This window comes from Gymnogyps californianus, chromosome 4 (genome assembly GCF_018139145.2).
Source record: "Gymnogyps californianus isolate 813 chromosome 4, ASM1813914v2, whole genome shotgun sequence".
In the NCBI taxonomy this organism is placed as follows: Eukaryota; Metazoa; Chordata; class Aves; order Accipitriformes; family Cathartidae; genus Gymnogyps; species Gymnogyps californianus.
The window spans coordinates 12,880,276-12,895,711 of record NC_059474.1 but is presented as its reverse complement, the minus strand read 5'-3'; the positions used below and the strand labels follow the sequence as shown (position 1 = coordinate 12,895,711).

General features: G+C 39.3%; 1 protein-coding gene across 1 annotated transcript in view; it reads left to right on the top strand.

Annotated features, from left to right (window-relative positions):
* The first annotated feature begins 4,030 nt into the window (after window positions 1-4,030).
* The window catches only part of SORCS2 (sortilin related VPS10 domain containing receptor 2), a 388,331-nt gene continuing 376,925 nt past the window's right edge, over window positions 4,031-15,436 (top strand). Inside the window, exons 1-3 of the mRNA XM_050895504.1 lie at window positions 4,031-4,051; window positions 4,172-4,207; window positions 5,497-5,564. Coding sequence (XP_050751461.1) covers window positions 4,031-4,051; window positions 4,172-4,207; window positions 5,497-5,564 — 125 coding nt within the window. The remainder of the gene's footprint in view (window positions 4,052-4,171; window positions 4,208-5,496; window positions 5,565-15,436) is intronic.

The window sequence follows — 15,436 nt, the reverse complement described above, 5'->3', positions numbered from 1 at the left end:
GATGATTGAAGAGCCTGCTGCTGCAAAAGTGGAAATGGCTTGAGGAATTGGAGCAGTAGGTGGTTGCCTATAATTTGTTAGGGAGTTTTTTGATTATTAGTTGTCAAGAAAGTTTTGGAAGTACAGGAGTTGGTGGTGACGAATTAATAGGCTGTGCCTAGAACATCTTGATCTCCCTGAAATAGTTACAGTTTACAGTGAAATAGTTATAGTTTAATAGCTGAAAAGGTGAGTTAGGCTGTGTTCTTGAACAAAACAGCAGCTTATGTTCCAGTCATACAGAGTATTAAGTGCCTGTTCAAGTGACTCTCATAAACACTTCTCTTGATTTCAGTGGGTTCATTCACATGAATTAAATTAAGCAGATGCTAAAAAGTTTGCAGGAACTTGAGTCTATCTGAGCAGTATATTTTCCTGGTAGCTCTGGCTGCCCAGAAGTATTTACAGCATTCTCTCACCTTCTAATAAACTTCAGAAAACACAAAACCTTGTGATCATACTTGCAATTATGCATTTGAAAGTATGAGTCTTTTGCTATTAAACTTCTGAATAGATGCCAAAAAAAAAAATTACTTCAAATCACAAATGGCAAAGATCAAATAAAGCTTAATCCATAAGAATCTCCATGTAGATAGAAAAAGAGAGATCTCTGTTAAAAATGGTCCATGAAAGAAAACATCATGGAGGGAGCATGGGGAAAAAAAAAAAAAAAGAATTTTTTCCATAAGTCAGTGTTTATCAAAAAGAGAAGTATCTTAGCAAATCCTTCACAGAAAAGGAAAAAAAACCCAAAGATAAAATATAAACACCAGGGAAAGTGATTGATGTAGAATTCATTCCTTTTTCCTTTCTCGCCCCTCTTAGCTGACATGGTGATGAAAAGGGAGGATTAAAATGGCTTCTTTAAAGCCAAAATTTTATTAGGAAATGATTAAAAGCACATTGTATCTCTTAAAGTGAAGTTTTGCTCTTTTTGGTCCAGCCTTGCTGCAAAGCATTTTCAGAAGAGAGCAAGAGAAAAGGAGAGGGGAAAAATGTAGATCATTCTAACTTTAATTATTCATGGATAATAATATCTGTGGAATTTTCCATTTGTTTTCCCTGTCTGTCATTCACTGAAAACCCAGTGCACTCCTGAAGACAGGTCTACATCCAGAAAGGATTTTTGGGTCAGAAACTGCTACAACTCTTTTGTTTGGGGAACAGTTTTAAGCTGTAACTACCGTAACAGTGAGAATCCACCCAGGCAGGAACTAAGTTATGGAAGCAGGGGAAAGGCATAGGAGAATCAAAATTCTCTCTGTGCACCCTCCCACCCCCCCAAAAAAAAGATGGGGGGAGGATGAAAAAGTAGAGGTAGAGAAATTTCTGAACTTCAGGGTCTCCCAGCCTAGACAAATGGACTGGAATTACAGTTATTACTTCCACTGAAAACTTACTTCCAATGCACATTGCACATTGCATAGGATTTTGGAATCCTAAGGAATTTATCTTCCATACCTTGGCCCATACGGAGAAATACTGGCCAACTCTGGCTTTATGGAGACGTCAATGCCTTTAGTAAAGAAGCAGGTAATAGAGCACTAATTTTGTGACAAAAGCTGAAAGTTTTCATTTTCCTTTTCCCCTTTTTTATTTTAAATCTGTATGGTATGACACAGTTGGCGTATGCCTGTCATGTAGTATCAAAGTAAAACAATTTCTTGGAAAGCAAAGGGTGAAAATATTGTCTCCTGAATTCTGTGCAGGGAACCTGGCAGGGAACTAGAGATACAATGCTCTGTTTATTCTAATGTTCCTGAAGGGAGGTGAAACTGCAGTGATCTGCCATCTTGCTGCAAAGGGGCAGAAGGTGCTGGGATCAGAGTAAACAGTAGAAAGGTAATCAGAAAGCTGTAAGGTGCAGTAAGGACTGCTGCTAAGAGAAGTCTGTGATGCTCCAATACTGAGCAAGGGATCTGTACCAGACTTCCATGTCTTTATTTTGGACCAAAATAAGTATGTATTTTTACTTGTATTTACTTAAACCCCCCCCACAACCAAAATTCCAATCTTCGAGCTTCATTAACGTTTTCCTTCTTTAGGGGTTGCAGGTAGAAAGGCCTTGGTGGTGTTATTGGTAGCAAACACATTCTGAGGAATCTGGGAAGAAGGAATGCTTAGGGACCTTTGTTTCAGGGCAGTGAAAGCAGAAGGGATACATTTTTTAGGTATACTTGACCAGAAGCACCATCGGGTGTTTGTAGATCCCTAGCACACAACAGTGAATTATTCTTGCCACCTCCATTGACATACTGTGGGGACTAACTCAAAGAACTGTGGGTGGATTTAAGATGAAATGGTTTAAAATGGTTTCACAAGTCTCCTCATAAAACAGGAGACTGGATGGACTGGGAGATCTCTAGGTAACCCTATAAATCCATCTTTAAATAAAGAATCTGGTGAGTCTAATTCTCCTCAATTGCTTACATTTGTTGTAGCTATAAAATAATAACACAAAAAAGCTAAATTTATTTTAGCTGTCCATGACTGGTGGTGGTATGAGCTGGTTGAGAATCATACCCTTGATTGTTGCTCAGTTGCTGTTGTGCTTCAAGCCTCTCTCCATCTACAGGCCGCCCAAGTGCTTTCACTAGGACAGCCGTGTGTATGAACCATTGGCTTCCCTCCAACCTGTAAAATGCTTGTGATTATGGAGTCCCATTGAAATGAAATCAGTGAAACAGGGCTCTGCTCTTATGAATGATGCACAGAATCCAGAGATTCTGAAGACCTTTATGTTTTTATTGTGAAATGATTGCTCCTGTTCTTTGGATCTGTTTATTAATTGAGAAAAAACACCGTTCTGGTTAGTAGGATCACTGTTTAGCCCAAAAAGATACCCACAATCCAGAGGACAATGCTGTAAAATCTGTTAAACAGCTGACCTACAAACACTGACCTACAGCAGATGAAATCCAGTGGCATAGTTGAAATAGTGGTCAGCCCCCCGGTGGCCTCGTACTTCTTAGGTTGTGACAGGAATCTGCTAACAGTGTTTAAGAATTCAAAGATGGCTCATTATGGCTTTGTTTTTCCTGCTAAGTCGTTCTCCATACATCTGAAATGCAAAATAAGGTATTTTAATTTTTGAACGAATTTACCAGTCAGATTGGAAAATACTGACATCTGTTTCTCAGAGCTATGACTCAGATTAAGGCACCAATCCTGCAGCATAAATAAGACATCTTGCTGCACATGGCTGCTCCCCAATGCAGTTTGCAATTACCTGAAAGCCATTTATTTGAAGTGTGTGGAACAATAGTAGCTTTCTGATTTGATGTGTGCATCCCCTAGATGAACTACAGCTACCAAGCAGTTCAGTGAGCCCACCCCTTGTTTCTGGAAGTCTTTAACACTTAGGACAGGTGCTCAGTTACAGAAATGGCTTATCTGGAACGTGCTTTGTTGATGCTTCCATAGAGGTTAAGTTCAAAGCAGATGGATTGAGGGTAACCCAAGAGAATCTTCTGTATGTGATAGTAACCAGTTTAATTCAGGAATGAAACATCGCGTTTACCCTGTAGCAGGGTGGCTCCAACACACATTGCTGAAAATCATCTGAATTTTAAAAGTTATGGTTGTAGGATGTACAGGGATGAAAAAAGTTGGCTCACTCAGGATTCAGTCTCTTGTTCTTCATGAATGTAAGGAGACAAAGTGTAATTTCTTACCTCTTTCAATATTTTCTTTTTTATTTTCATACACCAAATATGCATTCTTGTATCTCTTAAAAAAACCTCCCAGGTCAATTTTTGTGGCCTAAGAGGAATTTCAGTTGTTCAGAAAAGCACAATCTGAAACTTTTCCCTTAATAATTGGAGCCAATAGATGCTCCCAGTAGTGAAGTTTCTTTCGTCTTCTCCTTAATTGCAAGCACCAGCAGAAAGCTGTAGTTAAGACACTGACAATAGAATAAATAGCTGACCTGATGGAGCATGCTTGGGCTGTAGCCAGGAATCTCATCAGTAGATATTCTCTCCTTTGGGAAATGGTTCTTCCTCTTGGCTTTGTAAGTCTTGTAGTAACCTGTTTAAAAGTAAAAGATTTTTTTTTTTTTTCCCCCTCCCTTTATTTTAAACCAAGCCTTTATTTTTATAAATCGTCAAATTCCAACAAGGTGGTCTGGTAGATTGTGACTCTTTTGAGAACGGGAGAGAATAATACTGTTTGTGAATTATGGATTGGTTCTGCTTTTACTTATATCAATATACATCCAGGAATACGTGTTGTGAATTTATTAGGTTTAGATAACCCTGAGTGAGACGGGTATTATAGCTCAGTTCTGTAAAACAATGTGTTATTTCCAAAGCACCATGTACATAACACCCATGGTATGGAATTCTGTTCTCTCACAAGCTCCAGCGTACAGAGACTGCAGCATAAATGTATCATCGGCATATTAATTATCTGAATAATCAAATTGAACGCCTACAGTTGCTGTTTGCTGGAGATTTCATCTGGTGGTCAGGAGCAGAGGAAGTGCCAGCTAAATAACAGCATGCTCCAAACTGTTGGAGACTGATGTTGACCCCGCATTAAAGAAAGCCAACAGCTGTGCAAGGAACCAGAGGTTCTTCCCGTTCTGCCTCTATGGGGTTGCTATGGGAACGTGGGTATAAGAACCGCTAGTATGGACTGGCAGCAAGTGAAGGAAATCTGTTTTAAATGATCTAAATATAAACCATAGCATTCAGCTTGATACACCAGTGATGGACTAGTGCTTTACGTTGTTTGACCAGTGAATTTGTCAGATGTTGAGCAAATGGAAAGTGTTTCTTGCTAACTCTTCTCATAGGCTGAAGGTGTTTTGTGGATGAAATTTTTTTGTCTATTTTGTTGGCTGTTGGTGATGTAGATGAGTAATTTACAGAGCACAGAGCTGGTTCTTGAAGGGAAAAAAGCCCTGATACTTACAGGAATGAAAAATGACAGACATGGAAGTTGCATTTCTGGCCTCGTAGGGAAGACCAGAGCTCATTTTCTGCCTGAATTTGTTATCCGGATAATCAAACTTAGTCACCATTGTTTAGCACTTCAGATTAAAAGAAAAATTTTGTCTGTAGGTGTCCAAGAGAGTTGCCTCCTAAATTTAAACTAGCAACCAGATCAGTTCTTCCTGCTGAGAAAGTCATACAAATTGCTTGGGGGCTGTCATGTGGTGGTGGGATTTATGTGACTATTCCAACTCCACTGCTCATGTGAAACGGGTAATCTTTCACAAAGTCACCAGGTTTGCAGAAAACTTCGAGTGCTGAAATCACTCTTTTCAGAAAGAGAAAGGAAAAAGCCCAGTCTAAAAGCAAAACTGGTAAGAGGTAAAAATAAAGTGAAATACAGGTTAGATTTTCAGGAGCCTCGCTTCTGCATTCACCAGAATAATGCTGCCCATGATCTACTTCTGTTTCTTATATCAGTTTACATATATAAATATATTTATTCTCATTTTCTTTTTAGGTGATCCTGATCCTTACCAAGTATTATCATACTGACATGGGGAAAGTGCTGGAGAGCTCTTTGTGGAGGTAAGTTCTCTGCTTCCCTGTCCCATTCTCAGAATAGATCCGTCTCTTTTCCCTTCCCAAACTGCTGCTGAGCTGAGTTGGTAGCTGATTGATGCTAACATAGCAAGATTATCCAGACTGTCATCAGCTCTTACTCCTTCTCTTCCTTAAATGCAGTTCCTGCAGTTCAATGAGAAAGAGTTTGAAATAAGTTTTAACAGTAGAGACAAACAATGATAGAGAGTATAAGGTACCTTCCTGATGCCACTTTGCAAGATGCCATTCTTTTCCTTTTCTTAGAAATTTTGCATCAAAGTTACTTAAAAACTTTGAAATACATATTGTGTTGGGATGTGTCTGTTGGGAGCTTGCTGCTCTTGAGTACTGTATTGAGGTTAGTAAATAATCCTGATTTGGAAGCAGTCGCGATTGTCTGGATGAAATACAATACCAGTGCAGGTTATATTGTGTTTTATGACAACTGCGAATATGTAGTAATCCTAAAAAATTTCTAAATTGATTCTCATTTCCTTAACATTTGTGAATTAAGATCTCAATATGCTTGTTGCCTGTGTGTGCACAAATTGCACGCTCAGGTGTGTATCAGCACAAAACCAAGGCTAGGGTAGGCCTATGTTATACTAGTCATACTGTTTATCTTCTCATGTGTTAGTTTTGTTTTGCCAAGTGGGCTTTTTCTGCTCTAATTTTCTGTGTATTTATATAAATCTTCCACCACAAATTTTTGCTAGACCCATTATGTACACTTCAAAAGTGAAAGTATTTCACTGTTAGCAATAAATATAATATTTCTCCAATGTTTGCTCTGCTAGTTTTGCTGGGTTATCTGTAGCAGTAGAAATATTCTTGAAATATTCTGCTGGGATATCTAAATAATTGTTATAAATGACAGGAGACTTATTTGAGGAGTCTTATGTGAAATTCTTATGTAGCCCATAAGCTTCAGGTCTAGAAACAAATGGGTTATCTATTACCTTGTGGCGTAGGTACTTGTAAACTTCATACTGTCCCAGGAGCTTGTATGGGGATTGAAGCTTCATCTGTGTGTGTAAGGAGCTTTACAGAGACAATCCAAGAAAAGGAGTGGGCAAGGGAACAGGGAGTAGGAAAAGTCTATGACCAGGACATGCCGCACACCGGTGTTGTTACTTGTTTTGAAGGAGGCTGCATTGTTTTAACTTTGTGGGATTTCTCGTAGTGACAGTGTATCTTTGCAATACCTTGTTGTCATACTAGTGGCTGAGTAGTACAGTCTGGCCAGGGGCAGTGGTCCATGCAGCACAAGGGTATTTTCAAGTAAAAAAGAAACTTCTAGTCATAAAAAGGGGGTGTTCAGGAAAGAGAGTAAGATCAAATGGAGACTGCTTAGTATTGGCTCAGGATTGGCCTTTTTAGGGCTATGACAGTTCATTTGTAGTTATCCTTTGAACTTACAAGATGCAAAATTAATTGCACATTTGTTTCTGTTTTAATTTTTGTCCAACATCTTGTGCAAAGAAGACAACCAAATGGCAATTTGGATACTCCCATAATTGCATAAGCACACATTACTTTCCTGTTATATGCCCCTGGCCTGTACAACATATGCAGTATGTTTCAAGTTTTGCTATCCACACTTCAGTGTAATCTATCATAGAAGTCTTTTAAACTTGTTCAGTCGGACTCTTCAAAATAAACTCTCTGCTCTTTCAAAATAAACATAAAACAGGCTTCAGATAATGTTGCTGTCTTTTGAGAACATAAACACTTTAAACAAGGTCATTCAGACCTTGCTGACAGCTGATGTAAAGAAGAACTGGTGTGAACTGCATTCAAATAAAATTAATGCTAGCGTGCATCATAGGGAAATCAGGCCCTTTTACTTACAACTAATAGATGTACCAGATGCTTTGGTTGTTTATAAAACTAGGATGGAAAAGCTGAAAGGAAGGAAGTGCTTAAGATTAGCACTTGGGCCAGGGGTGGTAGCTGATCCATCCCTAGATATGTTCCGCTCTGGGCTCACCTCCTTCCTCCACCTCTGTTCACTGTGGTGTAAAAGTGGCACATGCGATTGTCAGACTGGGAGAGTGACAAAGTGCCTGGATCTGGAAAAGCACAAATGACACTAACTGGTGCAAAAATATCAAATAGTGCCTCTCTCTGTTGAGATGTAGCTCATTGTTTGTACTAAAAAAAAAATACTGAACGAAGCTGTCCGGGAAGTCAGGGAACTTTTGTGTTTTTCTCTGTGTAAAATGGTTGGATGTAAATTGGTGAAGCTCCATGTTTGCTGATGGAGCCGGGGTGTTGTACTCACATTGGCAGCCTGCCCAGAATGCACAGTGTATATATTTTTAAACTTTTTTTGTTTCATTCTCTATTGCATTCCTCTCATTTGCATCAGAACAAATATACAGTAAAACTGGTGTGAAAAATGCTATAGGGGTTTTTGTCAGTGGACAAAAGCCATTAATTTTTGTGAGGTTTCTGTGCCCTAGTGCGAACGGATCCTGTCTGGTTATTTCCTGAATCAGTCCAATGTTTTACTTCTTCCTATCTTGTCCGGCTAGATCATATCGGACACTGGATATTCTCTAAGTCTCTAAGTGAAAATAAACTTGTTTTATAACCTGATCAATCGCCACCAGGTTAATTTTTTAATGTTGTTAATCTCCCACTTTTTTCTTGCAGATCAGTAAATATTATCCTAGCTTGGCATTTATCAGTTCTTTTTACTTGAAACTGCATCTTTCTTTTCTTCCTCTAAAACATATTTCCTCTTCATCTGTCTGTCTTTTTCTCCCATCACTCAAAAGAATTATTTTTTTTCCTTGCTTAGTGGAACAGGGAATGAGAAGGGAGGGGTGACTCAGTGGTCCAGTGATGCTTATTTGTTCTTAGTGACCTTGGAGTTGCAGTCAGACTTTTAAGAGTAATGCAAATGGTGGGGAAAATACCAGTTGGAGATACGTGCCCCGGGGGGCTTTATGCAAAGAAGATAGATTTTTTTTTTTTTTTTTTGGAAGTGGATCTAGGTGACAAATTTCTGTGTCTCTGCATAGCATTGTTAATTTGTGTAGGTAATTTATACCTGCCCACACAAGTCAGGTTACAGGATTGGGAGGTCTAAATTTTAATTACCTTGGAATTTTTTCATTGTTGAATAAACAGCGAAAATGGTGCTGGGTAATGAAAGTCTTAACAACTTTTTAATAGTAGCAGCCATGTCTGGTTACACTGAAGGGGTGGAGGCATAAATCTCGGTGGAAGCGTGTAGTTAGAAAACACCAGGGTGTGCTTCTCTAGTCAGCTGTCGTGGTTTAACCCCAGCCGGCAACTAAGCACCACACAGCCCCTCGTTCACTCCCCTCACAGCGGGATGGGGGAGAGAATCAGAAGGGTAAAAGTGAGAAAACTTGTGGGTTGAGATAAAGACAGTTTAATAGGGAAAGCAAAAGCTGCACATGCAAGCAAAGCAAAACAAGGAATTCATTCACCACCTCCCATCGGCAGGCAGGTGTTCAGCCATCTCCAGGAAAGCAGGGCTCCATCACACATAACGGTTACTTGGGAAGACAAACGCCATCACTCCAAACATCCCCCCCTTCCTCCTTCTTCCCCCAGCTTTATATGCTGAGCATGATGTCATATGGTATGGAATATCCCTTTGGTCAGCTGGGATCAGCTGTCCCGGCTGTGCCCCCTCCCAACTTCTTGTGCAACCCCAGCCTACTCACTGGTGGGGTGGTGTGAGAAGCAGAAAAGGCCTTGACTCTGTGTAAGCACTGCTCAGCAATAATGAAAAACATCTCTGTGTTATCAACACTGTTTCCAGCACAAATCCAAAACATAGCCCCATACAAGCTACTATGGAAAAAATTAACTCTATCTCAGTCAAAATCAGCACATCAGCTATTTCTGATACTTTGCTAATTTGCTTATTAAGTAATTGTTAAGGTTGGGGTAAATTGTATAGTTATTTGACTCAAAATAAAGTAAGGAAGTAAACAGAGATGAGATTGGTTGCCTCTTGAATATAAATTAAAATAACATATTGAGAAGGAATAGAGGATAGTTTTCAAGTTTATTTTTTGAGTTTCTAAACTGCAGTACGGATTGGGAATACAGGTTGGTTGTTGTGTTAGGCCTCGTTAGCATAATGAAAAAACTGATACTGTGACTAAAACTTAAAATTCAGGTACTAAAATTATCTTCACAAATTGTATATATACTGAAGATACTTAGCATACTAGCACTGTTCCTGTCAGACTCCACACACATCTTTATCCAGCACGTTTACAGTATGAAGGACCCAAATCAAACAGACCATTTAGGATAACGGATGCTTCAGTATGTGTTTTCATGTGCTTTACGGACCAGTTTGTGCATAAATATATAGGTGCACATATTTTACAACGTCAGCTGCCTGCTTGCATATGTTGCATGCTTGCAGCTTTAGAAGTCTGTACTTGAATCTTGCAATCAAATATTTTAACTTTGAATTGGTAGCCACTAAGAAATTAATGCTAATACTTATCTGTACACCTGAGTTAATTAATCCTAATAATGTCTCTTGGAAATATATATGTTATTATTATTCCCTTTTATACACGGGGCAACTGAGATGGTAACTGATTGCTGAAGGTTATGCAGTGACTCAGCACTGTGTGGCCATGGAATTGGCTTCCAAACCTGTGCTTAGACTGGCTCAGAGTCCTGTTTCTGGTATGCATGCAGCCCTCCCCTTCTTAGCTTGATCTAAGCAATGAATAATAGATGCTGATGATGATTGCTAATAAAGTTTTGATTGCATATTACCAAGCTGTAATGATATGGTAGTGTTAAAGCGACTTGCTGTGTAATTGCCATTGTTCCCAATGGCATCACCATGTTGTTATTGCTTCACCACAGCAAAACAAACAGCATTATTTGAAGTTAACTGCACTGTTAACTCCTCTTAGCATTGCATGCTGAACCCTAGGTAGGCCTGTTTTCAGAGATTTTGGGATATTTTGCCCCATGTTGTCAATAATGAACTGCTAAATGAAGAAACAGGCTTCCCCGCCTGCTTAAATATGGTTGGATATGCTAGCTGAACTTCCTGGGACTCGTACTCCAAATGCAGCGTGAGGAGGGAGCGAAGTCGCAGTGCTGTGCGAGGAGGTTGTGAGTCCAGGTCAGTGGCTGGGCAGCTGGAGGTGAGAGCAATTGGGTGAGCCTCATGGACAGCGTGAGGCTTGGCAAACCTCAAGGAGTCAGGAAAATGCTGTCTTTGGTGGCACAGCTGTTTCTATCTGCGCCCACAAAAAGCCACGTATTCAGGGCAAGACTCGTTTGTGCGAGCCCACTGGCCGTCGGTAGCAATCAATGCACAGTGACCGAATGGTGCTTTGAGCATTTACACAAAGGTGCATGCCGGCACTAGGGTTAAAATCCAGACTACAAAGAGCAGGAGATTCTTTTAAGGTAGATGCAGTGAACAACATACCACTCAGGAGAATAAAATTTCCAGACCCTGTGTGGCTCACAGAGTGCAAGAAAACGAGTATGGGCATTTGTTGCCAAACTCTTTGGACTTGTAGGTGAAACTGATTTCACCTGTTTCCTGAAATTAATTTAAAAAGCAAAACAAAAAATCCCAATATAGAGTCTGGTGCCCCAGTGAAATTCTTTCTTGGTGTGAAGTGCTGCTTAGTAAGTGAGTGACTGTATTCTGCAGCAACTTGCACTTCCAGATGGTCTTATATTGGGGTTGTGCTTTGAAAAGTGACTTTGTAGAAATGGCCCCAAGGGATGGAGTTATTGAGTCTGTGATTTCCATATCAAATTTGCTCTCTTTCCAAGTAAAAACAAAAAAAGAAATGGCTTTATAATTATTAGCCCAGCGAACTCAGCTTGGGATCTAATGTCTAGCTGTGCTTTCTCTGGCTAATGCATCATCCTGAGTAATGCAGGTTCTGCAATCAAAATAGACTGCCCTCAATTATAACTGTGCAGCTCTTTTGTCCTCTTATTATATCCTGATTTACACCTGTTCCACTGTGAAAAGGTTTTGGGCAGTACTGTTGAAAAGGCAATCCTACAATTAGAATTTTATTTCTCTTATGGAACAACAGATTTTTATGCTCTCTTTGATCATATTTTCATATTCACCTAATAGCATTACAAAGACTTTCATTATCTTTGCTACAATTTCTGTCTTGCTAATACTCTGCAGTGCATCATTATGAGTTGAATTGTGCAGGAAAGTCTCTATTTTAAATTTATTTTGGACATTTAAAATGAGCTGTAAAACCATAGTTAGAAAATGAATGTAGTGGATTTCAGCCTATCAATCAGCAATGTTTTATTACGAATGTCAGGTAAGAAAAATACATAAAAGACAAAGGAAATGAAAGGAACATGTCTTGACAAACCTTGGAATGTGCATGATATTGAAGAGATGATTATTGATGTTTTTAACGGGCAGTGGTATTGATTTAGGAACCTAGAGGGTGCTGATGTTGCAGTGTGCTTCTGCAGCGTGTGCTCTAATGGACACACGACCCACCATAGTCTTTCCGAAGACCAAGACCCATCACACTGGTAATAACCTTCCTGTTACCTTGATGCTGCACTCATCCTGTCACACATTTTGGCTGTAGCTTTTGGCCATTCAATAAAGGAATGAACTTTGGTCCTGGATGTTGGGAACCATTCTCTGAGTTGTAGACCTGTAGACCCCTCTGAAGGAGGTGTCTTTTAAATGGCTCTCCAGGGCACAGGACTTAGCTTAAGCAAGTCCTTTTATGTCTGTGTTACCATAATAGCATTTTAAAAATATTTTTATGTCTAGTATGTATGAAGGTCTGAACTGAAAAAAATAAATCCCACAAGCAAGTAAAAGCTACCAAAGAAGTCTATCCAAAATTCTTTACTGAATATCTGTTGCTCACAGATGAGAGTGCTGTGTCATAACTACTCTTCCAAGTCTTCAACAACTTGCAGTGGTGATGATGATTTCAAATGTTTACATGTTTCTACACTAGTTTGTGAATACACAAAGAATATATGACATATGCATTAAGATTCAGTTAGAAAGCTGTGATTTATATAGTTAGGAAAAGGCTCTTGCTTGCAGTACACTTGTGTTTATTGGAGCTGGTTGCAGCATGGCTGCTACGCATGCTAAATATATCTTGGAGCATGGGAATTTTGCTACTTTACAGGTTGATTTCTTCTTTTCTGTTCTCTTTTCTATTTTCTCTTTGTTCTCTTTTATTGTTTCTCTTTTTCCTCTTCTCTCTTTTTTTCTTTTCTCTCTTTTCTGTAATCCTCCTTCTGGAAAAGGAATTAATTTGTTGTGAGATGTAACTCATAATGAGTGAGTCAATTTATTAAGAAAGAACATAACCATTTACTTTAAATGTTTTAAGAATCCTGTCCTATTTTTTGAGTAACTTGAACCTAAGTCACAGAATTATGATTGCTTTAACGGGAACTGGTATGATAAACATTTTTTCTAGGCACAGACTGTGTGGGAATTTTATCACAGGTTCTTGTTTTAAGTAGATTCTTTTTGGCTGGGAATGACGGTAATAGAATAAGCAATCTTTCCTACCCAAAACCCATTCAGGTCGGTAGCAGTAGGAAAGCCACTTCACTGGTGTTTCCTCAGATCTGTCATGGTATCTTATTGCATAAGCCTCCCTACAAGAAATGATCATCTTTCTTGTTAGCCTCAGCAGACAGGTTTAAGGTGAGGAGTAGAGAAACAATGTCCTTCTATGCATTAGTCGTCTGTGGGGTTTGTGCTTTTGTGTATGTGTTGCTTTTGCCCTCCCTCCCAGCACAGAAGAGGGAAGCTTGCATTGGCACTGCCCATGATCCACTTCTATACAATCAAACCGAGAATTGCAATCTCAGAGCTTTTATTGTGGCGTGATTCCTCTGTACTAAATTCATATAAAAACAGTTGAGCCATCAGTTTTTAGCTAATCAGAAGTACTTTGCTGCATTGTCATCCATTAACTCCCACTGTCAGCAGGCCAGCACAGCAGGGAGGTGCGGGGCCCATAACCTAGGGGCAGATGGAATGACACCATATATATTAAGCAATGTTTCCTTTGCCGCTCTGCAGAATGGAATAAATAAGAAACCACAATCAAAGCAGCTAGTTTCATTGCTCATCACATTTTTATGATGATGAATGAGGTATAAAAACCTGAATAGGATATATTTTTAAAACCTGAAGAGGGCGAAATCATGGCTTAGGGGAGCATATGGTAAAGTAGATATGACATTGCACTCAGCAACTAGTGACACTGCTAGTTTCACCTTCAGCCTACTGTGTGACCTTGTTTGAAGAACCTACCGTTCCTGTGCTTTTCTCTGCTTGGTCTTTGCCCAATTTGTTTCTTTGGAATATAAGTCATTTGGAGCACTGATTGTACAAGTGCAGTGAGACCCTCATCAGTGCTGCGGCTGTAATGCTGCATTAATACAAATAATATGAAGGAGCTGTAACATTTAGGGACGTTTAATGCTTGTCTCCTTAAAGTCTTTGGCTTGAGCCTGTGAAGGACAGGAAGCCATCAGAGAGCACTGACATACCATGAGACTCATCCAAAAACACTTACCCGTAGTTTCACTACAAGGCAGCTAATGACGAAGTGCCTTTTCTCAGCTGCTGTTTTGAAAATGCTATTTTGCTTCTCTTAGTATTGGGCACCTTGTGTCACTGATGTGGTATGTGGCATGCGAGCAGCTTCACTTGCTTCTGTAGTATGTGCAGTCTGCTCTTGTGCATCCCCTGTGAACTGATTGCAAATTAATTTGGTTGTTGGGGCTGAATGAATGAACAGCTGCATAGTTAATTATGCAGAATGGTATAGAAAAATGTAGTGTTAATGTTTTATGCTCTCATTATCCCTGCAGTATGGAATATATTTTTCAGTGTGAAAATAACAAAGGCAATATTTCCCACATAACTTATTTATTAGGAACTTTGTATTGTTAGGCAGCTTTCTCTGCTTTAATTTGGTAGTGATTGGGACAATTAAAAACTCCATACAGGCCAGTTTTTAAAATGTAAATATAATCTTATGTGCTGAAGAAGTTGGGGGTGTGCATAGTTTACAAAAACTAAACCCATTTTACAGTAAGATTTAAATGTCTTTATTCTTTTTGGTGTTCTGAAGTATGCAAGGCTAGTTGAAAGTTTTTCCTTCTTCTCCCTGCAACCTCTCATTGAACAGATGACTGATAATTAGTCAACTGAATCTCCGTTCCAGCTACCTTTTGGGTTTTTTTGTTTGTTTGTTTTCTTTTCATATGATACTTGGTTTTGTCCCTTCCTACTTCTGCTCCCCCTCTTTCCCTTGTGGCATCATTTCCTCCTATTGCATATAGAACAAGGATAGCAACTTATTTTGCTTCAACAAATAGCCATTCTTGAGCTAACCTTCAAAAAAGATATTTCACTTTCTCACCAATTTTCTCTCCTAGTGGCCTTTTCTTGCTAGCTATTACCTCTTTCATAGGACTGGGTTTCTGTCTCTTCCAGGCCTGACTTCTCCAGTCTGCTGCTTTTTGGATGAGGTGTTAAGTGCCTACCAAAAGTTTTTGCATTTTTTGTCTAACATGTCAGCTCCAAGGCTGGCTTTTGAAGCTGTTCCAGAGCTGATGTCCTTCTGACAGCAGGGCTTTTCCCTCCTAGTTGCTTTGACAGACTGTAGATATTTCCATGACCTGTAAGCACATTTAATCCCAACTTTCTGTCATAGGATCTGAAATTGTAATGTCAATCTGAGGTGGGGGGAAATACCTGTTACCGCCTATTTGTTGAAAAGCACCTGTCTGTGTTTATTTTTTTCCAATCTGGTATGTATTTTCTTTGCCAAATGGATATT